Source organism: Schistocerca nitens, chromosome 11, assembly GCF_023898315.1.
Source record: "Schistocerca nitens isolate TAMUIC-IGC-003100 chromosome 11, iqSchNite1.1, whole genome shotgun sequence".
Classification (NCBI taxonomy): Eukaryota; Metazoa; Arthropoda; class Insecta; order Orthoptera; family Acrididae; genus Schistocerca; species Schistocerca nitens.
This window is the reverse complement of record NC_064624.1, coordinates 69,941,687-69,969,484: the sequence shown is the minus strand read 5'-3', so window position 1 is coordinate 69,969,484 and position 27,798 is coordinate 69,941,687. Positions and strand designations below refer to the sequence as shown.

At 43.6% G+C, this 27,798-nt stretch overlaps 1 protein-coding gene across 1 annotated transcript in view; it reads right to left on the bottom strand.

The window, feature by feature from the left end:
• The window catches only part of LOC126212647 (mucin-5AC-like), a 73,218-nt gene that overhangs the window by 8,469 nt on the left and 36,951 nt on the right, over positions 1 to 27,798 (bottom strand). Inside the window, exons 4-5 of the mRNA XM_049940072.1 lie at positions 15,174 to 15,758; positions 1,273 to 1,467 (exon numbers count right to left, since the gene is read on the bottom strand). Coding sequence (XP_049796029.1) covers positions 1,273 to 1,467; positions 15,174 to 15,758 — 780 coding nt within the window. The remainder of the gene's footprint in view (positions 1 to 1,272; positions 1,468 to 15,173; positions 15,759 to 27,798) is intronic.

The following is a 27,798-nucleotide window of genomic DNA, read 5'->3' as shown; positions in this document are numbered from 1 at the left end:
GTGGCGGAAATAACATTGATGGCAAAGTTTACATCAGAATTAAGGACCACGAAGCTGACAAATTGCAGGGATTCTGCTATGTGCGAAGTGTATTTACACTGAGGGACAAGGTGAGGTTGTTATAAAAAGTTATCTAGCACACGAAAACAGGACATTCCTCGCAAAACAAGGCTACTGGTACAAAAGATAGTCCTTAACTGGGGAAGAAACCTCTGAATGTATGTTTGTAACAAAGTACTGTATGAAAATGAATGTTGGATTACGGGAAAAAAAGAAGGAGCAACCTAAATGCTGAGCTATAGGAGGATGTCGAAATTAGCCGAACTCATACCAGAAGAACCCTGAAACGTCCCTCCAGAATAGGTGAGGATAGCGATATGTGGAAAACCTTGACATGTACAAGGGTCAGCGTAACAGGTTACATGTGAAGTCATCAGAGGTCAACTGCAATGGTACTACAGATAGCTGTAGAAGGTAAAAACTGTAGGGCAAGACAGAGATAGGAGTGCACAGCACAAATAATTGTGGACTCTGTGTGCTCACAGCACTCTAAACTTGTTGGTCAGACAGACAGAAACATGGTCAACAGCAGGCAGAGTTTCTGCTTCTCATATGTGTTGTTACTGGGACTGGCTGTTACTCCATACTGCGGCAGGTCGACCAAAGTCATCCACACCCTGACGAGCTGATGCTCTGCCAACATTTGCTTCTCTTTGGTGCTTGACGAGCATATTTGTTGTTATTAGCGGAAATTTTATGGCAAATAATTGTTTTTCTTTTTGTCCTGTCTCAATCCTGCCAACCACCCCAAATGTCTCAAAAACATGTGTTTATCTGACCCCTACTAGACCATTCCAATATGCCAAGAGTACTAGACGTTTATCTCTTTTTACATAGAGAGTTACACATTCAGTGCAGTCATAGTCGCTCCCTGTAACTAGATTTTCTGTGTATGACATTGGTTTATGTGCCTGAATTATAGCTGACTTTGATTTGATGAGGATAAATCACTGAACTGTTGATAATAATTCACTATTTTCCTACCAACCTATTCTTAATTAACCTCTCTCTCATGATACAACCTCCTAAACCTGTGGATACATCCCCGTTATTCATCTGATTGTATTGTTCTGATTTCATTCCTAGTTCGCTTTGCTGACCCTCATTAAATCTAGACTGAGTATTTACATTCGGTATTTATATCTTATCTACCACATAATAGTCGTGTGTGTGTGTGTGTGTGTGTGTGTGTTGTGTGGTGAGGGAACTCACCGCAAGTGAGAGACAGTGGTGTGATCAGGTGCAGGAGTTGTGGACGGTGTAGCAGCAGCAGCAGCAGCAGCAGGAGTCTGGCAGGTTGTGCCGGCAGGGGTGGTGGTGGCGGTGGCGGTGGTGGAGGTGGCGGCGGCGGCGGCGGTGGCGACGGCGGCAGTGGTGGTGGGCCTCAGCTGTGCAGCGGCTGGTGGGCTGCACACAAAGAGAGAGAGGCACAGTGTGAGCAGGCGTGTCCTCATGGGGTCCTGGGGACGGTTCACTGCAGCGCACACACACACTCATACACGCCGACAACAGGAGTAGCGGTCCAGTAAATACAAACGAATTACCAGTGCGGTAATCACATTCAGTTGCACCACCTGAGTTCCCCACAGCAGTTGCTCACCATACCACACAACAGGCAGTTCAAAATCAAGCATGAAGAAAATGTACATACAGTGCCTGACACTTACACGGAATTTAATTACAGAGCCACTGTACAGGCCAGCTCTGGTACTATCGTTCTCAAAAGTATCCGAATGATCTGAACTGGATTTTGCCTCTTTGTACGTGACCCACATAACTACCTCGCATTTCATGTGCACCCTTTTAGATATTGTCGTTTTACTACACATAATAAACGTCCTAGGGCTGGTTGGGTACCAATCCCTGAAGTGTGGCATCTGAGACCAGTACAGAGTAAAGTATGTGCTTCAGGTAGAGGCATTTGTACGTCTGTCTGTCTTTATAGCTGTTATAATGGTAACAGACAGTCAAATGTTAAGGACAAGTGGCCCTTCCAAACTTTGAAAAATATCGTGATTAACACTTTGAGCTACTTCTAAATTTCGTTATTTAACAACCACTTTTGAAATACACTCCTGGAAATGGAAAAAAGAACACATTGACACCGGTGTGTCAGACCCACCATACTTGCTCCGGACACTGCGAGAGGGCTGTACAAGCAATGATCACACGCACGGCACAGCGGACACACCAGGAACCGCGGTGTTGGCCGTCGAATGGCGCTAGCTGCGCAGCATTTGTGCACCGCCGCCGTCAGTGTCAGCCAGTTTGCCGTGGCATACGGAGCTCCATCGCAGTATTTAACACTGGTAGCATGCCGCGACAGTGTGGACGTGAACCGTATGTGAAGTTGACGGACTTTGAGCGAGGGCGTATAGTGGGCATGCGGGAGGCCGGGTGGACGTACCGTCGAATTGCTCAACACGTGGGGCGTGAGGTCTCCACAGTACATCGATGTTGTCGCCAGTGGTCGGCGGAAGGTGCACGTGCCCGTCGACCTGGGACCGGACCGCAGCGACGCACGGATGCACGCCAAGACCGTAGGATCCTACGCAGTACTGTAGGGGACCGCACCGCCACTTCCCAGCAAATTAGGGACACTGTTGCTCCTGGGGTATCGGCGAGGACCATTCGCAACCGTCTCCATGAAGTTGGGCTACGGTCCCGCACACCGTTAGGCCGTCGTCCGCTCACGCCCCAACATCGTGCAGCCCGCCTCCAGTGGTGTCGCGACAGGCGTGAATGGAGGGACAAATGGAGACGTGTCGTCTTCAGCGATAAGAGTCGCTTCTGCCTTGGTGCCAATGATGGTCGTATGCGTGTTTGGCGCCGTGCAGGTGAGCGCCACAGTCAGGACTGCATACGACCGAGGCACACAGGGCCAACACCCGGCATCATGGTGTGGGGAGCGATCTCCTACACTGGCCGTACACCACTGGTGATCGTCGAGGGGACACTGAATAGTGCACGGTACATCCAAACCGTCATCGAACCCATCATTCTACCATTCCTAGACCGGCAAGGGAACTTGCTGTTCCAACAGGACAATGCACGTCCGCATGTATCCCGTGCCACCCAACGTGCTCTAGAAGGTGTAAGTCAACTACCCTGGCCAGCAAGATCTCCGGATCTGTCCCCCATTGAGCATGTTTGGGACTGGATGAAGCGTCGTCTCACGCGGTCTGCACGTCCAGCACGAACGCTGGTCCAACTGAGGCGCCAGGTGGAAATGGCATGGCAAGCCGTTCCACAGGACTACATCCAGCATCTGTACGATCGTCTCCATGGGAGAATAGCAGCCTGCATTGCTGCGAAAGGTGGATATACACTGTACTTGTGCCGACATTGTGCATGCTCTGTTGCCTGTGTCTATGTGCCTGTGGTTCTGTCAGTGTGATCATGTGATGTATCTGACCCCAGGAATGTGTCAATAAAGTTTCCCCTTCCTGGGACAATGAATTCACGGTGTTCTTATTTCAATTTCCAGGAGTGTATGTATGACCTGTAGGACAGCAGCTCCAGAAAAAATTTCAAGACATTTGGCTTAGCATGTGCAGTCATCACTAAACAGTCCTCTGTGGGACTTGCTCATCAGTTCGCAGCTGGTTCTGTCCACACTGCTCCCTGTGTGAGAGACCCCCTGCTCTGTGTGGCGGAATTACTGCAAGTCTACACTCTCTGTTCTGTGATTTTTGTATGATTGCTTCAGCGCCTCAGCGTCTCTGGCTATCAAGAAGGTTAAGGAGGAAGGTGGTGGTGTATACTTGGTGTATAAGACAGACCTGGAAGTATTGGAAGGTTCCAGCTGTATTATATCATTCCCAGATAGAGAATCCGATGAATTGTAAGAGGTACGCACGAGCAGACGTAGGGTCAGTTAGTTATGGTGGTGAACAAACTGAAAACAACTGTTAGGAGCAATCAATGTGCAGATAAATGGGATTCTGAAGAGCTGACGAACGTAATGGGTTTTTCAACTTCTGTGAGACTGTAGATAACGCGATAATGAATGTCTCAGCTGGAATTTCAGGTGAACAGCAGCTGATGTCTCTGACAACGCCAAACACGAAAATTGAACGGACAAATGTTGGAGCAAGGAAGGCAACTCTGAAGAAATCTTAGCAAACGGAAAAAATACATAAAATGATTGATGAAAAAAAGTACTACAATAGTCAGGGAAAGCCAGGAATAAAGTATTACAAGCCGCTAAAGAATGTAACTCTTAAGTTCGAGGGATGATGAAGCATAATGACAGCAGTAAGCTTCACGATAAATAAATAAAAAGTTATCGTAAGATGCACACATTCAGCACATAGCAAAGCCTAAAGATCCTTCAGTGAAATTAAACGCAAGGATGACAACACCAACACCCAACCTTCCAGATCTGTGCCAAAAGCCGTTATGCCGATGGAGTATGAACCGAAACAGGGCACGTGTAAACGGCAGTTAAAAGTATCACGAGAGCTACTAAGCACGGGAAGCACGTATCAGTGAGTAACTGCATCCTAGATCTCGCATGGATGAGACGGTATAACGTTCAAATACCACTAGTGACAACTGTGTTGGCACGAAGCTGTTACATGGGACAACATTTTCCTGACATGTACAAGTACTTTTTGGGAGTTTGTAGCAATGTTGTTCTGGCAGTCTGCTTCTTTTGCTTAGTTAGTTGAACATCATGTACTTATCATTGATCTTGTTATGTTGTGAATTATTGATTATTGTTATTGCTGTTATTTCCACAGGTGCGTTGCAATTGTTTCTTTATTTTTCTGTTCTGGTTGTATATTCTGTGAAACTACTGAAGCACTCTACAGCTTTACTGCTTTCAGTGAAACAAACCGAAAGCGGACTACCAAGAGAACATTGTTGTGAACTCCAAACCGCCATTTTACATGTCATGAGCACGTCCAGTATTAGAATCAGAATATAAGAGAGCTTTGGAAGGCTTAAGATCCAATAAGGCAGAACATATAGAAAAATTCTATCATAATTTCTAAAATCATTGGGAGAAATGGCAACAAAATGACTATTCACGTCGGTGTGCAGAATGTATGTGTCTTAGGACTTTGGAAAAATACCACCAACCCAATAGAAAGATTGTTAGAGCTGACAAGTGCGAGAATTACCGCACAATCAGCTCAGCAGCTCATGCATCCAAGTTACTGACAAGAATAATATACAGAAGAATGGAAAAGAAAATTGAGGATGTGATAGATGACAATTACTTTGGCTTTAGAAAAGGTAGAGGCACTAGCAAAATTTTGACATTGTGGTTGATAATGGAAGAAAGACTAAAGAAAAATCAAGAGAAGTTCATAGGATTTGATGACCTGGACAAAGTGTTCGACAATGTAAAGTGGTGCAAGGTGTTCAAAATTCTGAGAAAAATAAGGCTAAGCTATAGATAGAGATGTGTGGTATACAATAGGTACAAGAGCCAAGAAGGAATAATAAGAGTGAACGACCAAGAACGAAGTGCTTGGATTAAAAAGAGTGTAAGGTGGGGATGTAGTCTTCCCCCTACTGTTCAATATGTACAAAGAAGAAGCAATGAAATAAAGGAAAGGATCAGGAGTGTAATTAAAATTCAAGATGAAAGGATATCAGGGATATGATATGCTGATGACATTCCTATCCTGAGTGAAACTGAATTAGCATCAGGAGTGATGGTCATGAAGTAGATGAAGTTAAAGAATTCTGCTACCTGGGCAGCAAAATAACCAAGACGGATGGAGCAAGGAGGACATCAAAAGCAGACTAGCCCTGACCAAGAGAATTCTACTAATATAAAACATAGGCCTTAATTTGAGGAAGAAATTTCTAAGAATGTACATATGGAGTACAGGACTGTATGGTAGTCAACCATGGACTGTGGGAAAACTGGAATAGAGAATCTAAGCATTTGAGATGTGGTGCTACAGGCGAATGTTGAAAATTAGGTGGACTGACGAGGTAAGAAATGAAGTGGTTCTGTGTAGAATTGGAGAGGAAAGGAATATGTGGAAAACACTGACAAGGTGAAGGGACAGGATGATAGCACATCCGCTAAAAAATCGGCGAATGACTTCCAAGGTAGCAGAGGGAGCTACAGAGGCCAAGGACTGCAGAGAAAGACAGAGATTGGGATATATACAGCGAATAATTGAGGACATAGGTTGCAAGTGCTACTCTGTCATGAAGAGGTTGTTGGCACAAGGGAAGAATTAGTGATGGACCGCATCAAACCAGTTAGAAGACTGATGACCCAAAACAAAAAGCGCGTCGTCTCATATAGCACTTTCACACATACTACAGTAAAAAAATAAGGGTCGATGGGTTGTGAACCCATGATCTTTGATACAGGAGTCTTACGCTTTCCACATGAAAGCAACATACATTACCTACTCACAGTTACACTTGTGAAGTGCTCTGTAGTCCTGGTGTTACTTTTAATTAACGTTTATGTACACTCTGCTGGACAACAGCAGACAGCACAAACTAAATCACACTTTTTGTTGATACGCTATCGACCTGCAAATTTTGGTACTGATCTGAGTGCCTGACACCTGCAGTTTTGGGTGTAAGAGTTAGAAAAGAATTCCGCTGCTAAGTGCAGGGGCGAGGGGGGGGGGGGTGTGGAAGAAAGAGAGAGAGAGAGGGGGGACAGAAAGAGGTGGCTGACAAAATTACACTGAGCACCTCCATGAGGAGAGGGACTATTGGATGACATGATGGAAGGAAAATTGGAAGTAGAGCTGGAAAACATAGTGGATTGGCCATTAGACACAGGGATTAACAAAGCTCTGGACGACTTGTGCAAAATCAAAGCGAATGGTTACATAACATTCCCTTGCAGTTTATATGATGCTTGCAGAAGGGTGCAATGAAACAACTATTCAACTTCATCTGTAGAATCTATGGGACTATAGACATAGCGACAAACTTCCAGAAAAATATCATCTACACACTCCACATGCGAGTAAGGACCATTAAATACGAACGATTTCGCACAATGAGCTAAATACCTTATGAATCCTAATTGCTGACAAGATTAATATGTACAAGAAAGTAAGTTTGGATTTAACAAAGGTAAAAGCTCCAGAGAGGCAGATCTAATCTTACACTTCAAAAGGGAAGCAAAGTTTAAAGAAAATCATGCAGCCTTCATTGCATTAGGCCACCTTTAAAAAGATTGATAATGTAAAGTAATACGACACATGTGAAATCTCAAAAACTACGAGTGAGATATAGAATAGAGGAAGATTATATTAATTACTGTATGTACAATAATCAACACGGAACCGCAAAAACTGAAGCAAGAAATTCTGTCATTAAAAAGGTGCAAAACAGGGACCGAATTAATATCGCCAAGGGTTCAGTTTGAACAGCAAGGAATCGTTTGCAGAATTGAATAAACTTCCAGGAATTTAATTAAAATTGAGGGTGAAGGTATTTCATTGATAAAATTCACTGGTGTTATTACCATGTTCACTGAAAGTGACTATGGGACTTAACATCTATAGTCATCAGTCCCCTAGAACTACTTAAACCTAACTAACCTAAGGAGAGCACACAACACCCAATCATCACAAGGCAGAGAAAATCCCTGACCCCGCCGGGAATCGAACCCAGGAACCCCAGCGCGGGAAGTGAGAACGCTACCGCACGACCACGAGCTGCGGACGAGAAAGAAGTACCTGAGTGGTTGAATTTAATAAACAGTTGGATGAGCACAGAATTATGATTTAAACTAAAGAAAGACGGAGTAACAGAAATAACATCAGTGTCAAACTTAATGTAAAAAGGACCACAAAGTAAATGAATTTAAGTGATTCTGCTACCTGGGTAGCCAATTTACATTGAGGGACAGAGCGAGATTGTTACAGATTTCTGAAAATGTACGTTTGGAGCACAGTATTGTATGAAAATGAATAATGAATTATGGGAGATACAGGAAGAGATGTGACTTGGAGCATTCAAATTGGGATTCAATAAAAGTATGTTGAGAATCAGGTGAACAAGGAACTGTGCAAAGTGGGAAATATCTGAAGACATCAGGGAATAACTGCCATGGTACTGGTGGAAGTAGCAGACAGTAAAAACTGTAGACAAAGACAAAGATTGTACTACATCCAACAAATAACTGAAGACTTTGGATGCAAATGCTGCTCTGTGGTGAAGAGGCTGACCCTGCACCCACTCTTCCCAGAAATACATGATGGGATCTCAGCCCTCTAAGAGTGTTTACAGACAGAAATATGGTCTACAGTTGGCAGAGTTTCTGTTTTGCATGTCTGTTGTTACTTTGACTATTTTTACACCAAACTAAAGTGGTACAAACATGTTGGTCTAGAGCCTGAGGAGCTTAGGCATAAGAGACTACCTCTGCCGATTATTACTTTTGATTCTTGAACAGAGTAATTTTTGTTACTAGCACCAGTTTAATCCAGGGGTCTAGGATCCTTTCTCCTCTCTTGCTTCTACCAACAACCCTAAATTGTCTCATAAATAAATCTATCTTTACTTGTCCCCTGCTACAGCATTCCAATACACCATGATTTTTAGATGTTTATGTCTCTCCAAATACAGTGTTACGCATCAAGTGCTCTCATAGTCCCTCTCTGCGACTGGATTTTCCATGTGTGACGTCGCCTTACATGCCAGAGTTATTGTTGGATTGGTTTACTGGTTCTGATGGGAATATATCACTGAAATCATCACAATAGATCACTGTTTTCCCTACCAAACCAGTTTTAATTGACCTTTCTCTCATAATACAACTTCGTCATTCTGTGGATACTGCCCCATTAGTCATCTGACCATATGTTATGATTTTATTTCCATTTCATTTTGCTGACCCTCACCGAATGTAGACTGATCCTTTACATTTCTTTCCCTGTTTTTCTACCTTCTGTACAATGTAGTGCTAATGTGTCCGTGCGTGTGTGTGTGTAGTGAGGGAACTCACCACATGCGAGAGACAGTGGCTTCTCCAGGTGGAGATGTGGGAAGTGCAGCTGCAGCAGGTGTCTGGCGGGGTGCATTGGCAGTGGTGGTGGTGGCGGTGGTTGCGATAGTGGCGGCGGTGGTGGTGACGGCTGGTGTGCTGCACATACAGAGAGAGAGCAGAGTGTGAGTTGGCTGCCGTGTCCACGTGAGGATGTGGGGGTGGCTCACTACAGCCAGCCCTGCTGAGGGGCTGTGCACACACTGGCAACTGGCAGACGACAGGTGCCAAATACTGCGATAGCGGTCCAGTTAATACAAATGAATTGCCGTTGAGTTAATTACATTCACATGCACCCCTGAGCTCCCTACAGCAGTTGATGACAACACCGTACAATGGGTAGTTCAAAATCAAATGCAGGATTAAGGTACATACAGAATTACTGGACAGATCAGCTCAGGTATTACCCTCCAAATTATCCAAAGAGCCTGAATTCCACTCCACCTGATTTGTATGCACCCACTTAGTGTTACTGTCTTGCCGTCCCTCTGCTCTCTTTTCTGGTGTGGGCGTTCCACTGTTCAAAATGGTTACTGCAAGAGACCACTTGAGAAAACTGATCTGTAAGGCCGTCAGTCCACAATCACACTCATATCTCAATAATGTCAATACCAGAAAAAGTGTTATTATTAGATGACACTCTTTAGCACCTGTAAACTCAAGTTTACTGCAATAAATGACATTTTAGAAACTAACTTTCACCTTGAAATTACGTGACGAAAACGTTTGTTCACACTGACATCCAGGACTCAAATCGAACAACCGTTGTCTCTGTTAACTAAATACCAAAGATCTTAGATATCGTTTCAGTCACAGGTAAGCTAGCATGCACGTGTTTAAACGCTGAAATCTTGAAATGAAGATTCACTAAGTTTTGGGTTGGATGGCAATTTGAACCCAGCACTTAATACGACTGTTAGCTAGACACAATAACACGTTATATATCCAAATTTTTGATTGTTAGCGAGATGACAACCTGAAACAGTGAGACAGATAATTTTGTTCCTTTACTGGGATTTGAATCAAGTACGTATCATTGTTTTCTAGCCACAAACACACGTTAAACATCTGCTTAGTTGACCTGTAGCGACATGTGCACATGTCTGAACTGTAAATAACGCCGACGAAAAGTTCTGTGAGGGGCGGGAATGTAAGCCTGCTCGCAGCATCGTTGCTTACTGCAAACAAGGAGACGTTGATTGTCGAATTCTGTTTCGACAATTGCTAGGAGGGACATGTTTTAACCTGAAATGATGCCTTGAAAACTTTGGTATGTGGTCAAGTCGAAACCAACACCAACCGTCTTTGGTGACATGACATACGCAGACGATAAAATCACAATTACTTTTCTCTTTTGGTTTGATGTGCACGTACTAGCAGTTGAAATGACTCTATGAAAATCTTTGCAGCCAGCCACGATTACGAAAGATGCTAATTACTATGGGCATACTGCTTGGAAGGATTTCTTACTACAGAACACTTTCGTCACACCAGATGCGTGATGTTACATTCCGAGGACATACATTAACCTTTGATTGTACATTTTTTCTCAGGGCCACAAAATTTCCTTTTATGAAGTTAAAGCCCAGTGGTTGAAATGTCCACCTGACCATCCTGATTTACATTCTGCTTTATTTCCTTAAATCGATGAACGCAAATGCTGAGACCTTTCCTTTGAAAGGAAACTGTAGATTTCCTTCCCCGCATTTGGGAGCTGTAGATTCTGCTTTGACTCTAATGGTCTAGCAGTCGATGGGACATTTGACCCGTTTAATCTCTTTTTTCTTCCTCAACACTTCCTGTTGAATTCAAGTATTGCACGAAGGTTAAACGGTCGTATTTCAATACATTTGCCAGTAATCGATTGGACCGTACTGATAAACTGTCACATCGGAGGAATACTATTCGAAATGAGAAAACTGTTTTCTGATGTGAATTCTTCGCTGCACTTACCACATACACTCACAAAATGTTTAATGCACTGTTTTTGAATGTTGAAACAATCATCCTTGTAACCGTCAAATGTACACCATTCAATACATCACTGCAAAAACAGTTTATAACTTCAAATAAGGAATGACGACTGATAAATGTACTTATAGCAGCCTGTATGACAACACATCAAACAACATCTCTACAACCTTATACATGACTCTGCTTGTTTCAGTTAATAATGCCCTTTCAGGCTATATGCATCAATGTTGACTGCAACACGAGGAAAAAGTATGCACTTCCTTACGCAGTTGAGTGATACTTTTTTTTAGGCGTCCTTCCACTCCCCTACAGCCTTTGGTAAATTTTTCCACACGGAATTTATCCAGGGGGATCCCCTGTACTGCATTTACTGAAGACATGCCTCATCTTTTCCAAGATCAATGGTGTGAATAATAACAGAATAATAACGAATGACCTCCTCAAAAAACTATTGTATTGGATAAACAAAGCTGCTTTGTAGCTTAATACCACCTCATGGTAAAAAATACATTACTTTTGAAATTGCACTAAAAGAACGATACTTCCAGCATAAAAATGGGCCCAGTGTCTGAACATAATAATGACTGTCTGTAAATGACTGTCTATGAATGACAGCAAAGGACTTGGAAGAGCAGTTGAACGGAATGGACAGTGTCTTGAAAGGAGGGTATGAGATGAACACCAACAAAAGCAAAACGAGGATAATGGAATGTAGTCGAGTTAAGTCGGGTGATGCTGAGGGAATTAGATTAGGAAATGAGACACTTAAAGTAGTAAAGGAGTTTTGCTATTTGGGTAGCAAAATAACTGATGATGGTCGAAGTAGAAAGGATATAAAATGCAGACTGGCAATGGCAAGGAAAGCGTTTCTGAAGAAGAAAAATTTGTTAACATCGAGTATAGATTTAAATGTCAGGAAGTCGTTTCTGAAAGTTTTTGTATGGAGTGTAGCCATGTATGGAAGTGAAACGTGGACGATAAATAGTTTAGACAAGAAAAGAATAGAAGCTTCCAAAATGTGTTGCTACAGAAGAATGCTGAAGATTAGATGGGTAGATCACAGAACTAATGAGGAGGTATTGAATAGAATTGGAGAGAAAAGGAGCTTGTGGCACAACTTGACTAGAAGAAGGGAACGGTTGGTAGGACATGTTCTGAGACATCGATGGATCACCAATTTAGTATTGGAGGGTAGCGTGGAGGGTAAAAATTGTAGGAGGAGACCAAGAGATGAATATACTAAGCAGATTCAGAAGGATGTAGGCTGCAGTAGATACTGGGAGATGAAGAAGCTTGCACAGGATAGAGTAGCATGGAGAGCTGCGTCAAACCAGTCTCAGGACTGAAGACCACAACAAACAACATGAATGACATCCTCATAAACCAAATACATCTCTTCTTTTAGTAAAAATATAAACCTCTAGCGCAAAAACTAAGCAGTACGAAATAATTAACTGGTCTTGACACAATGACACACTACTGCAGCAATAAATGCGACAACACTATCCGGAGAACTTTGGAAATTTGATTGATACCTGTCGCCGAGTTTATTTTGTATGATCCAGTATTAGTGTAACCATAGACTCGTACAAAATCACAGCTGCTCAGCTAGGGGCCAACACTGCCTACAGAAATTCCATAATGTCAATAGTGTAGCTGACTGTTACGTGATTTCATTTCAGCGATTACAAAATCAAGTCGAAAGTATGCATTTCACTACTGGACCAATCGCCATGTAACGTCACAGCGTACGTATTTCAGCTTGAGATGTTGGAGAGTGTTGGTGATGAGCAGGGAGTTCAACTCAGGTATCCCTTTCCGCTGTTTTGACCCTTTCTGGACTATACAGTTCCGTCCTTTTGTTGTTTCCCCAGCAATACAAATTCCTCAGCGTTTCCATGAAATGCGCAGGTGTGGTTTTACATAGTGGGTGGGTGCAAAAATTTTCATCAGGTGACTTCAAGTCGTAGCATTTGCACTGCAAATCATCGGTGAAAGGCAATAATAATTTTTTTACATTTCTACATTCATTGTCAACAATAACGATTCGTACCGGTTTCGACTCTCAACCAGGCACAGAAGTTTTTATCACATCATTTGAGGTTTATAAATTCAACTTGTAATTACTGGTGGAAAACTATTTGACAGTGAATGTCTCCTCATGTGTCGTCATCGGCGGTGACAGTATGTACGGGTTTAGAATCCCAGTCAGCACAGAACTTTTCCTCCTGTAATTTCTTGTTTAGGCACGAGCATATCTCGCTAGTGGTGCAACAAACCAACTGGACAGCCACGGCATTCTCCTGGCTGTGAAGGACATTTTCATTTAATTAACAGGGCACATCGATCATCATACAATGTACACAGATATTACTGTTACTAAAAAGATTACCGTTAATAAAAACTTTCTCAAACTTAAGACCTTGTGTCATTTCCCATAGTGTGCAGGAGCAGTTTGGAGTAATGTAGAAAAATATATTTCGGTGCGATGTGTTAAATTTTTTTTTCAAGAACGTAACTAATGACTGTAACATGATCGATGTTTCAAACATCAATTTTCATGTTGATGTCTATTGAACAAAAGATAAACACACTGAATGGTTTACAATACAGGCTATAAGTTCATTGCAATTGGTTGAGGGAATGCAAGTAGTGTCATCTCAAACACAAGGTTACCAGTATGTCAAATACCACAGAAAATATTACCTATTACCTAAGTATTAGAATCTAGCTGAAAAATAAATGACGGTTTATCAGTGGTTAATGGCTACTAGACTTGTATGGACATATGTAACTGTAAGATGGTGCAGAAAAAAGGGAATGTTGGTCTCAGAAACTCTTTCATGTTCAGACTATGAGAGGTGGAATAGCAACAGTAATAGATGCGGTAGATAATATCATAGGTAGTGCCACACTGGAATGCAAGTCTGTGGTGTTCACTGGGTGGCTATAGAAATCCATAGAGCAACTGAAACAGGCAGAGAGGTGTGGGGTAACGGTTCATCAAAGAGTCAGTAAAGCATGGCACAGAAGGGAATGTATCCAAGTACTGTGTGAGCTTCATATAGCGGCTGAATAGAGAGGAGAAGGAAATGAGGTGGGAAGTCTCAATTTTATGGAACGAACTGGAACCACCACGAGGACTGGTTTGTGTTCCTGTGAGGTGGTCCCAGGCAGCGAGAGGTGTGAGCAGCCATACACTGGAGCACCAATGCTTACTTCAACAGGTTTTCTGATCATCTTCCATACAAGACCTGACAGTGAACCATTATTCTGTCATATAATGTTCCTTTAGAGAAATTCTAAATCCTCTATGTACTGCCTGGATTTGGAGAGAACAAAGAATTTTGTTGGGGAGGTTACTAGCATACGGCTTGCATGAAGAAAGAAAGTGACAGAACGAAGCTGTAGTAGAGGTGTGAACAGCGATTACTCTCATAGTCTGCTTTACTACACGAAGAAAATTCCACAGGTCATCAGCTGTCGAAAACTGTAAATATGTTGCCACCCTCTTCGAACCGTTGGGTAGTACGCTTCCTTGCTCGAGGTGTCGGCCAGAAGTGACGTACTTGGTCGTCATCTTCATGCAGCATGACACTGTTCAGAGGGGTCTCATTGTCATCAGCCACAAAGGCACTGAACAACTGTAAACGCTGCTCTATGCGAACAGGCTTACAGCGACTCTAAGGGCTGCCGGCTGCAAACTACACACATCACTGTGAGGCCGGGTTGGGCAATACAGCTTTGTGTGCACAGCAAAATGGGTCATGCTACATTCACACAGTGAATGTATCCTATTCTCCTGATACTTGATGCCAAAATCTAAAGAACCACTTATCCTACACATGTAGTTCGACAGAGAAATGACTACAAATTGGTTGTCTGATCATTTTTGCTAGATAACATACCTGTTAATGAAGTGGACTCAGCTAACATGCTACAAGAGGACAATGATAGCATCGTGAGCTAGCAGGAAATCACGGTCTATGATTGTGTATCTTACAGCAGTGACACATGTAAGGAAATTCAGCGGCAAAAATTATAGTCATGGAAATACACACACACACACACACACACACACACACACACACACACACACACACATACCGACAACTGAGGGACACGAATGAGTGGGTTGTCTCGCACTTACCTGCTTTGTGGTGGTGGATCATACAGCAACCGGCTCACTTCGATCAAGTCTTTTGGTTGATGAAGCATCGCATCAGCCCATCCCTGAGTGGCCATCACCTCGAACGGACAGGTCTTAATGAACGCCAGTGCAGCGCGCTTGAGGTCACTGCAGGAGTGGCGGACTCCGAGGACGACTGCGGCTGCCGCAGTCTCGATGGTCAGCTGAGCGGCCACCTGCCTCTCGCACTCCGCTTTCAGCCGCGACACCCCGTACTTATCCGCTGCAGCCAGCAGCTGGGGGGCCGGGCCGGGCAGCTGGGGGGCCCGCAGGGTGTACAGGTAGGAGACCAGCTGCCTCAGCACCTGGCCCCCCACATCCGGAATGCTCACTGCGCCGCTGCTGGCCTCGAGGGTGTCGTGGGCAAACATGGTGGCAAACACGGGGCTCCTGTCCACCAGGACGGCCCTGTGCGCCAACAGCCGCGTGTCACCTGCCTCGAGTATCACCATGGCGGCGTCCCCGGCGTCCAGGAGGTCGCCCAGGTCCACAGCCGCCGTCTCCGTGATATCCTTAACTGCTTCCATTGCGGACGATTCTGAAACACTGCATCAACGGGCCGCCCTTTCAGCTTACAGGTGACTACTGATACTTCTCGAGTGACGGTTCATAAAAAGTGGTCCATCACCAGCCAGTGGCAGTATCGTCACATCTTTGCTGTGTTAGACTGATGCCATTGGTGAATACCTGCATATCTTTAATAATACGTTTTTAAATAGTTACGGTTTTCTTTCAGCACATTTTATTTGCGTGACAAGCTCCAGAAGGGGGGGAGGCTTCATTTCCATAATTTTTTCTACACGGCGATTTTACTTGAACCGGCAATCGTTAGCAGTGGACATCTACCAAAATACTAAGAAGGTTGTAAGGAACTATAGCAGTACTTTATTCAACGAGATATTCTGTTCACTTCTTTCCTTCAAGGAAACAACATTATTTTATGGCTGGAATCTATATTATTCGTCATTTAACCAATAATTGTGCATGTAGCCTTGCAGGAGTTGTTTCACACAGGTCTACTACAACGTGGAGGGTGCTTCGGGGAAACATTGCCTATGGGAAGCAGGCCTACTCAGCCAGCAACTCATTCTCAACACTTCTCAAATAGTCCAACAGGACAACATCCGACAACCACACACAGCACAATATGTCAGAGCGAGCCACAGAGCATATACTTTCCCTTCAACTAACACGTATACTATTATTTTGTAGCAGAAGTCACTGAACCTCCGCATTGCAGATGGTACTGATAATAGTAGATAACCACTCGATGATACGGATTCTGGACAACGAGGTCTAATTTTCGCTGAAGAATTTCTCAGTTCGTCCTTACATTGACTGTGTAGACAGTGTGCATTAGATGCCGAGACTGGACCTTTGAAAAAATGGGAAATCACTATCTGCTTATTGGATTTACGTTGTTTCATTAGTAACAGTCGCTGAAGAATACATTTTAAAACAGCAATTCAGAATAGTTCTGTAGAAGTCGAGAATCAACATGAGCCATGTACCGACAATGTTCCTGCTGATCTTCTCGGTGTGGGAGCAATGAATGTGAAAGGTTGGCTCTATAGTCTTATGTGTTATATAAATGAACGAGCAAAACTGTCCACGAATCTTGAAAGAGACATTTGAATTTTCATCCACAGAAAGAAGAATGACTTAAAAAGAGAGAAAGTACTGAACATTTAAGGTAGTTGTCCAGCGGAAATAGTAACTTTATTTCCTCAAAAAGGTCAAGCCACATTTTAAGAAACTCAGTCTGGATTTATAAAAACGTGCGGGGCTGGTGGTGGTTACATGGACCACACACACACACACACACCACGCTGCCATCACACTGCTCCAGCGACAGCCGAGTACCTCCAGACTGGAGAACAGCACTTCTGGCCGACAGATAGATGAACAAATGTCAACCTGACAGGGGATGATGATAAATACCTTACGTCGTTAGTTCTGCCAACATGACTACATGATCACTGGAAAGAAAAGTGTGTGAATTTTACCCACGCAACTGCATGTCTTTGTGGCTTTGGTTTAAAACGTCGACCTGGTAACCACCTCCTATAGCTGCAGACAAAACAGAATCTCAGGAGGAATGTTAGTTCTCTTATCTGTTGAGACATAAAGGGCTCCTGGAAACCTTAACTGGCGAATCTATCCATGGGGAAAGAACCAGAGGAACACAGCGGTTGGAATGAGAGAGACATGGAGACTGGAGATCCACTGTCAAACAATCTCTGGACTGCACATTACACACACACACACACACACACATATACATATTAAATGGACGCTGCTTTCATCTTGCAAAATTTTACTCCTTGTTCTCCATGTGGGTAATTAACATAACAGCAAAAAATTATAAACATAACAGCAAAAAATTATAAACATAGGAAACTGTTTCTGTCTCAGTGTCAGATCACATGTTCCTCAAGACACTCATAAGGAACTCGCAAACTTGCGACCGATGATAATTTTCTGACTCAATATCTCACAGTTTCCAGTGACGGGCAATGCCCGTTCAGCAACACTACTGCTGTAACGCAGGACCCAGTTCATCAACTGGACGTCAGAACGTGTGGTTTAGTTTACTGGAGGTACCATTAGCTCTATTAGCACGGGACCTTGGCGTTTAATGCCATGTTGCACTAATTTCCAATTAAGATAATTGTGTCACATAGACATAATACACAAACGAAAGTAGTTCTGAGAGATGACTAGCAGGTATTGTACCAGTTTATAACTTTGCTGTCCATCTCGTGTGACTTCCTTCACAGATCCAAAGTCATGCTACCTGAGGGGTTTGTTTACGTTCGACATTTTCTTTTTTTTTTTCTACACTTGCACAGTTAATGCTTCGATCTAGGATTGTGATTACGCCAAGACAACGCACATATGTATCTGGAACACTGGAATGTTTGCAAGTGGGTAAACTGACAGAGTGATTGTGAGCTGTCTTATCGATTTGGTGTCACTTTTCGACTGTTCTACATTGTGAGTCATTCTACAGTCCAGACTTATTTCGACAATGTGTGTAAGGCACAGTATCTAAATCAAGCTTGTTTTTCTCGGGAATCCTTAAAACAATTATGCAATTGAAAAAATTCTGTGTTTGCAGCATATGTAAGACGCTGAGACTATCACTGATTAATATCACCCCATCCCGTATAAATCATCAACTGTAAAACGATAAAGGTATGTAATTTTATATACAAATTTCTCGCGCATGCCTTACAATCAATGCCAGGAAATGTATGAGACCGTGCTGAAAAGCAACACCTCCGAATTTTTTCATCTGTTCTCAACATCAGCTGAGGTATGACACGACAAAGATGTTCCTCGGTCGACTTTCCCGCCTCGCTGAGGAATGTTACCACTTGAGAACTTTTAACACTGCAGCGCGTCAGAAATCATGGATAATTTAATGATTATACAGAATGCGCCTCGAAGGCAAATAAAATCCACTTTCTATTTGCAATCGAGGCGGATTCTTTATAATCACTGAATGTTACAGGCCTCTGCCACTAGAGGGCTCTGATTTGCAGCGTGTGACATGGCGCAGTGCAACCTAACTATGTTAGTGCGTGAGAGACGGTGTGCTGTAGTTCAGTGTCTGACTGCAGAAGAGTCTGTCCACACGCGGAGCGAGCTCTCCTTCGGAGTGGCGATGCCAGACCTCACACGAGCGCTGCGACATTTGTGACCAGCCGACGCCATGAGTTCACTCCGTACAGTCCCGACTTGGCGCCATCCGATTTTGAGCTGTTCACGAAATTTAAAGAAACGGCGTCAAGATCTTTGCTCTGATAGTGGTGTTTGGTGTTGAGGATGGGTTGTGTTGGGCGCTCAACTGCTCGGTCTTCAGCTCCCGTACAAAGTCCGAATATTTCACACAGTCATATTCCTTTACTCAGCCACTGTCACGAATGATGTTGATTATGAAGTGACGAGGACAACACGAAGTCCCCAGGCAGAGGAAATTCCCAACCCGGTCGTGAATCGAGCCCAGGACCCCATGATCCAGAGGCAACAACGCTAGCCGCTGGACCACAAGGTGTGGAATCTGGTAGTGGTGAAGCAGTGCGTGGAAAGTTGAGGTTGTGGGTTCGTCAACAGAGTCAAACATTCTACAGTGACGGCATCGAGAAAATGGTCTCTTTCTGGGAGAAATGTATTCGTCACAAGGGTGGCCGTGTTGACTAATAGATACATAGACATGTATGTAGATATGTAGAATGTTAATAAAGTTTTGATTTACTTAAAGCATTTTAAGAGTTTTCAGATAAAAATAATTCAGAGGCATTACCCTTCGGCTAGTTCAAATATTCGCAATCTCAAATTTTACTTTCCCATTCGTTTTCATGCGTTTTATTAAGGTATTAATAAATACAATGTCTGGAGTATTATCCCGGACTATTTGCAGTGTAAGTAACATACAAAATCAACAAAACTAAAAAGATTGGACGTAGAGACTCGACACCAGGTACTTAGGATTATCGCTCTGATCTCTTTCTGGTGCGCCAACCGCCGGCTGGGAATTTTGCTGACAAATGACTCACTCCTCGTCTGACCTTCGCCATAAAACCTAACATTTGCTAAACGCTTGACAATCTGCAGCCCCCATTTACGTCACTTTCACTTGCGGCCGAGCCCCGCACAGACTATACATGTGGAGGGAGTCGGTGTCGACGGGCAGGTGAGCCGCCCTCGTGAGCGTTGGGTAGAGCCCTGTATGAGAGTGGTTTTTTTCCTTTATTGTTATTTTGACACCTGATACAGGTAGGCCAGCAGCGGCATATTACGCCGCTCTTCGGCCACATATATGACTAATGATACAAAAGGAGACAATTGCAGAACAGACATGGTGGATATAAAAAACGTAGGCATACAAAATTAAAACACACGGAGCCATACACGGCCAGTGTCCAAAATAAAAACGTTCAGAAACGTGGACACGCACAGACAAGACAGAGATAACACATGCGAACGATGGAGCACGAACGATGAAACACTGGAACACGAACACGACAGCATGCACAAACACTAGGCGACGATCTCCGGCCCGCGAAAGTTCTCTACCCGTGTACGGGTCTGGGGAGCTGCCTAAAAGGGGAAAAGGTGGGGGGGGTATAGATGCCAGTGGCAGAGGCGATGGGAGGGGGGGAAAGGAGGTATGGGGGAGGGGAGGCCCGGGGGAGAGGAGGGAGGGAGGAAGGGAGAGAGGGTGCCCTTGGGGAAAAAGCACAGGGGGTGGATGGGCTCTGAGCGCTTAGGGACATAACATCTGAAGTCATCAGTCCCCTAGAACTTAGAACTACTTAAACCTAACTAACCTAAGGACATCACACACATCCATGCCCGAGAGAGGATTCGAACCTGCGACCGTAGCGGTCACGCCGTTCCACACTGAAGCAGGCGCCTAGAACTGCCCGGCCACCCCGGCGGGCGGGGTTGGGGGGTGGATAGGGATTTTCAAAGTTGGTAGGAGGGGTAGATGGAGGGGAGGAAGGCATCATCAGGGAGTGGGAGTCGGTGGAAGCCACCTTGGGTATGAGAGAGAGCGCCACCAACCTTTTATGTGCAGATTGCCGACATTCGGCGGCTGCTATTGGTCGGTTGAGGTGAGCCTAAGCAATACGTGAGCGTAAGTGGCAAATCTGAATTAACTAGCCGATATTTACAGGTGTTGGAAATACACTCCTGGAAATTGAAATAAGAACACCGTGAATTCATTGTCCCAGGAAGGGGAAACTTTATTGACACATTCCTGGGGTCAGATACATCACATGATCACACTGACAGAACCACAGGCACATAGACACAGGCAACAGAGCATGCACAATGTCGCCACTAGTACAGTGTATATCCACCTTTCGCAGCAATGCAGGCTGCTATTCTCCCATGGAGACGTTCGTAGAGATGCTGGATGTAGCCCTGTGGAACGGCTTGCCATGCCATTTCCACCTGGCGCCTCAGTTGGACCAGCGTTCGTGCTGGACGTGCAGACCGCGTGAGACGACGCTTCATCCAGTCCCAAACATGCTCAATGGGGGACAGATCCGGAGATCTTGCTGGCCAGGGTAGTTGACTTACACCTTCTAGAGCACGTTGGGTGGCACGGGATACATGCGGACGTGCATTGTCCTGTTGGGACAGCAAGTTCCCTTGCCGGTCTAGGAATGGTAGAATGATGGGTTCGATGACGGTTTGGATGTACCGTGCACTATTCAGTGTCCCCTCGACAATCACCAGTGGTGTACGGCCAGTGTAGGAGATCGCTCCCCACACCATGATGCCGGGTGTTGGCCCTGTGTGCCTCGGTCGTATGCAGTCCTGATTGTGGCGCTCACCTGCACGGCGCCAAACACGCATACGACCATCATTGGCACCAAGGCAGAAGCGACTCTCATCGCTGAAGACGACACGTCTCCATTCGTCCCTCCATTCACGCCTGTCGCGACACCACTGGAGGTGGGCCGCACGATGTTGGGGCGTGAGCGGAAGACGGCCTAACGGTGTGCGGGACCGTAGCCCAGCTTCATGGAGACGGTTGCGAATGGTCCTCGCCGATACCCCAGGAGCAACAGTGTCCCAAATTTGCTGGGAAGTGGCGGTGCGGTCCCCTACGGCACTGCATAGGATCCTACGGTCTTGGCGTGCATCCGTGCGTCGCTGCGGTCCGGTCCCAGGTCGACGGGCACGTGCACCTTCCGCCGACCACTGGCGACAACTTCGATGTACTGTGGAGACCTCACGCCCCACGTGTTGAGCAATTCGACGGTACGTCCACCCGGCCTCCCGCATGCCCACTATACGCCCTCGCTCAAAGTCCGTCAACTGCACATACGGTTCACGTCCACGCTGTCGCGGCATGCTACCAGTGTTAAAGACTGCGATGGAGCTCCGTATGCCACGGCAAACTGGCTGACACTGACGGCGGCGGTGCACAAATGCTGCGCAGCTAGCGCCATTCGACGGCCAACACCGCGGTTCCTGGTGTGTCCACTGTGCCGTGCGTGTGATCATTGCTTGTACAGCCCTCTCGCAGTGTCCGGAGCAAGTATGGTGGGTCTGACACACCGGTGTCAATGTGTTCTTTTTTCCATTTCCAGGAGTGTATATACACTCTTTGTGTATTAAATTAAGAGCTTAACGCGGCATGTTCCACTGTTCTGTAGTGAAAATGCCGCAGTCCTGCGCTGTAAATTGTTACACGAAACCAGTCCGAGGTAGCAAGCTTTTCCGCATTCTACAGGACGCGAAAGGAATGCGAAAAGACGCGAACTGTGGCTACACCGTATTGGAAGATAAGATACATTTCCATATGAAACTGCTAAATTGTGTGAGATAAGGAAACTTATCATAGCAGTAGATAATTATGTGAATTACATATTACAAAGCACAATGGGAGAGTGCAAGTATACCTCAGCCGCCGGCGTGGTAACTCAGTGTGTTCGGTCAGAGGGTTAGCTCCCCTCTGTAATAAGAAAAAACTGAGTTGATGGATCAACGACGAACATAAACGGGTGTTTTAGGACGTCTGCCCCGAACAGATGCACCGAAAGAAGACGAACAAAAGAAAAAAGAGATTTAATTAAAAAAAAAGTCGGTATAGCATTTGATTTATGATATGTGGGTCCTGAGTTCACTTCCACCTGAAAACCAAAAAAAATTTTTTTCACTTTATACACTTTTGTTGTAATATTTATGTAGAAATAGCTCTGAATGCATTAAAAAAGTTATTGATAGTATTAATAAAGCTACATCCACATCGATTTTACAATAATGCCTACGATCACCATTGAATAAGAGACAGAACCTGAAAATCAGATCTTCAAATACGGATGTACTTCATGTATATGAAATTTGAAAAGGTTTATTTTGGTAGTTATTCATTGTGCCATCTTTACTTCTTTACAGGTATTAGTTTTGAACTTTATTTAACAGTGTAATTTGGATTGTCATTTTTAGCTTCACTTCGCACCTGATCAGTTTGAAACAAATCGTAAGGATGGTGTTATAAACTGAAACCTAATGCAGTACCCACTATATTTAGCCATCGTCCTCAAATTAAGGGACGAAAGCCACCAAAGGACAGGGGTGTGCAAAGGGAACCTGAGTGCACTTACACTACACAGACAGAGCCAGGTACTGTTTAAATATATATATGTAACTAAAGACAGACTTATCTATCTGGCGCAGTGGTTAGCACACTGGACTCGCATTCGGGAGGACGACGGTTCAATCCCGTCTCCAGCCATCCTGATTTAGGTTTTCCGTGATTTCCCTAAATCGTTTCAGGCAAATGCCGGGATGGTTCCTTTGAAAGGGCACGGCCGATTTCCTTCCCCATCCTTCCCTAACCCGAGCTTGCGCTCCGTCTCTAATGACCTCGTTGTCGACGGGACGTTAAACAACACTAACCTAACCACTAACTTATCTATCTTATTCACTACTAACTTTTTATGAAACTTAAATTTCTCGCGTTGTAGTTCGACAAAACATTTTTTTGTTATTATTACTAATACTATTTCTTTTCAGGCAATGAGCAAGTTTGCGTACTTTCTCAAGAAGTTTTGCCAGATGTTCACAGTTCTGACGCCGGATTACCTCCTGAGAATGACACTGAAACGGAACTGGAAAGTTTGAAAAGGAAAATCCAGTGCGAGTGGTAAAATTGATACAATGGCGGCATCTGTGAAACCTTTTTTAAACGACGATCATATCTCGGCACTGCAGAAAAAAAAACTGCGAGGGACAAAGTGGTCACTGGAAGCTATTAAGAAGGCTTTCATAATTCGATTAGCTTGTGGAAGCGTTGGATATAATGCGGTAAGAGATCTGGGACAACCATTACCAAGCGGTTAAAATATTAGGACGCACTACTCGGAAAATCCCGTGAAAAATCGATCCAAAGTTTCTCAGGTGCCTTATGAGTATAAAATGTTGGTCCAGTGCCGAGCCGCCATTTGGCCTAGTCATTGTGGTATTATTTTGTGAATAGGAAATTTTCAACGAACTCCAGACTACATTCCATTAATCTGGCTGATTCCCCTTCGCGTACCACTTGCAACCTGATTGACACAGATGAGCATCAATTTGTCTGTGGAAATGCAAATAATAGATGGTTGTCAATCAGAAAAAAATTAGCAACTATGCAGAGAAAACCGCCGTATTTGATAACGCCAACGTGGCTTTTATTCCCGGAAGAAGAATTATACCCCACCTCAAAGAAGAATGCCGACAACTGGTTGAAGGGACACGCGGTATTTTACCTGCTATCCAGTAAAGAAAGGAGCAAAGGAGATTTTTGGACGTACATCTCTGACCAGCATCACAAGCTACTGCGCATAAATAATTACTATGATACATACGCCAACTTCCTCAGAAGAAGCGTCATGTGAACTCCATTTTCGATTATGCGATTCAGAACATGATGAAACGAGAGACGATTTAATCTTTGAAAAATAAATACTATCAAGTGACGAACATCACTATCTGGTTTAGGCCTTGATTTCTTCTAAAATGTCAAGGAACCTGTAATTAATTTTCGTTTGTTTTATTATTTTTAAATGTTAGTTGAAAATTATGTATACTGTGGAATGTTATGACCAATTTAAAAAAATTGGTTAGGGCTCGGACTTTTATGCCAGAGGCCTTGGGTTCTTTTTCTTCTGTTTCATTTTCTTTTGTTATTCCACCAATTCTTCAAAAAGTTTATCAAACTTACATTATTTTAGCTCAAGAATGTAAAGTTTTTCATTCACTGAAAAATATTCGTGCTCGTCGTTCTATTTCGTTTCATGGGGTTTCAGGGTTTAGAGGGGCTTTGTAAGGGTCTCCTTGGGATTGTAACGGTCATCTGCACGTAGGACTGTGCGCGAGCCGTGAGAAGCAAACGGCAGTTTGTTTTTCGATTTCGTCGTGAACAGAGATGCCTGTTTCAAATTTCGACGTGTTATTCCGATCCGAGGTTAAACACGTCGACTGAAGAAGTTGCTGGCTCATCTTGAATAGGAGAAGAAAATCCTTAAGAGTCCGTTCATAGTGACCTATCAAAATTACGATTGAAGGGCGCAGTGGTGTATTACGAAAAGCTGTTGACGGAAAATATTTTAATTGCATCGACATCTTCGGAAGAAATCTCTCACGATGCTATGTTATTGGCCGGAGAACTTTATAATAATACACTGGAACTTTTGGGTGTAAAAACATTCGTAACTGAAGAGGAATTAATTCACGCTCATGAGGATTGTCAAGAATGTGAGGAGAACGACGAACAGTTCGAAGTGCCACAAAATGATTCGTCTCCAGACGAATATAAACCGTCACCGAAAAGATTTAAAAGTGACATGATTCCCATAGCCTACAAAGTCGTGAATTTTGTGGAAGCAAGACAGCAATATCAGCAAGTTACGACAAGAAATTTACAGCAATGGACACTGGCTGCGGCTGCACAATTCGTCGATTTCAAATTCAAGGCGTCTGATCGATAGGTCACGGCATATAAACAGAAGCACAGAATTTCACAACGCAAAATCACGAAACTGGTTTCGAAAAAAGAAGCGGCGTCAATGGAGGGCATCCAGGCGTCTGCGGAGGCCTTTCGTCGGCAGACGTGCCGGTTAATCCCTCAATACCACGACGAGGATTATGCGATACATACTAACCAAACAGGTAAATACATGTTTTCTGCGTACAAAATTTTTTTACCGATGTAAAATATATCAATTCAAATTTAATTATAGAAAAAAAAAGATATTTACATACACATTCGAATATTGTTTAATATTAAAAATACTATTGTTTTAGGATACCAATATCAATCTCACTGAAAAAGTAAGTAAAACAGTTTTCGTGAAAAAGTCGGATTTGAATAAAGTGACGCATTCGTACACCGCACAATATTCAATAACATTATCCGGAAAACTGCTCCCACATGTCTTCATATGCTTACAAGAAGCGACCGGTCATTTCCGACCTCGTATTCACTAATTAATAGATGGCTATGGCAATACTTATACGAACGTCATCGTAACATCATCGCAGTCCGGAAAAGGAACAACAGTTTTATACATGGATTTTCTCCGCAAATGTTTAAAATCTTTCGTCGGGGAGAGTAAATATGTACTTCTCATTGACTCTTGGGGAGGTCAAACGATTCCGGATACATATGATGCAATTTTTCAAGATGACGAAAATATGCCAACTTGGTCTCTAAAAGTCATACCTCAAAAATGCACTTCTTTGTGATGTTTACTTTTACAGGCAAGTTAAAAATTTCGTAAAGCGCTTGCAAAATTGCAGCGCATTGTAACAGGAGAATCGTGAAATTAATTCCCGGGTAGATTGCATCAAAATTCATTCTATAATTCTCCATCAATCATCGTCACCAACATTCTGAGACATGATTCAGTATGACTGGTTTGCCTCAAAATTATCAGAAACTAGAAACATTTTCGTAAATGTTAATGAGGCATGTTTTTGTATAGATTTATTGCAAACGCCCGTTTTTATATGTTGCGCAAGATGTCGCAAAAATTATTGCTTTGTTTGTTTTTACGATAATTACCATCGCGGTTCTTGTTTATAATTATTATATGTATAAAAATTGAATGCTTCCTAATCGACTTTGTTATTCTGATTAAAAAACCAATGTTTCTCCTAATATACTTTACAATGGAAGATGGAAAACCTACTGCCATGAATTGTGTTGTTGTACAAGAAGAAAGAAATGACATAAATGAGGTGACAGATAATTGCAGTCATACATTACAGTGTTCACAGAATGAGTCTTTAGCAGTAGCACAAATTAGCACCTTCACTGTCACCTTCAACCTGTGGCAGTTCAGCACGCACATTTCCTCCTTCTGCAGCCTGAGGTTCCTCATCATCATTTGCCAGACCCAAATTAATCATCCAGTAAATCCTTGACGTGTGTTCCTTCCAGGGTAAATTACGTGGACAGAGGAGCAGTCCCGAACAGCGACATCGCAAAGTCCTTCACTGCCTTTTATGTTTGTCAGTTCCAGCCTTCTAAACGCATCCTTGGGGAGTTCAAGATCTTCCTTTATATCAGACACCAGATGTTTGCCGTCATATTCTTGTATCTCCTGTACTACTGATTTATTTTTCATGTGCGACTTGCAGGTGAGGTTGGGGTGGGGAACGTGAACCCAACCCATTCCCTCTCTACTAGGAATCCAGCTCCTAACCAATACCCATTCTATTGAAGACAATTCGGAGCATGTTACCATATTTCTTATTGTGATTCTGATATTTAAGTATTTTCTCGAATTCATTTTCCATATTTTCATGTTTCCGTCTTTCAGCTAAAATCGCCTTTGCTGTAACTTTCTGGAGTTTAAAAGCTTTTTGCTGAGATAACTTAGTTCAAGATTATACTCCCTAATGTGTTGTAGCTTAAAACTTATTTTTTGTATATTTACCGGCGGCTCTACACTTTCTGGCCTGACAATGTCGTATAGTTTTGCTGTAGTGCACCCTGAATCATTACACATTATGCACCATGTTCGTTTAACATACAATGCCATCGCTTTACACTTTATGTCAGACCCATTCC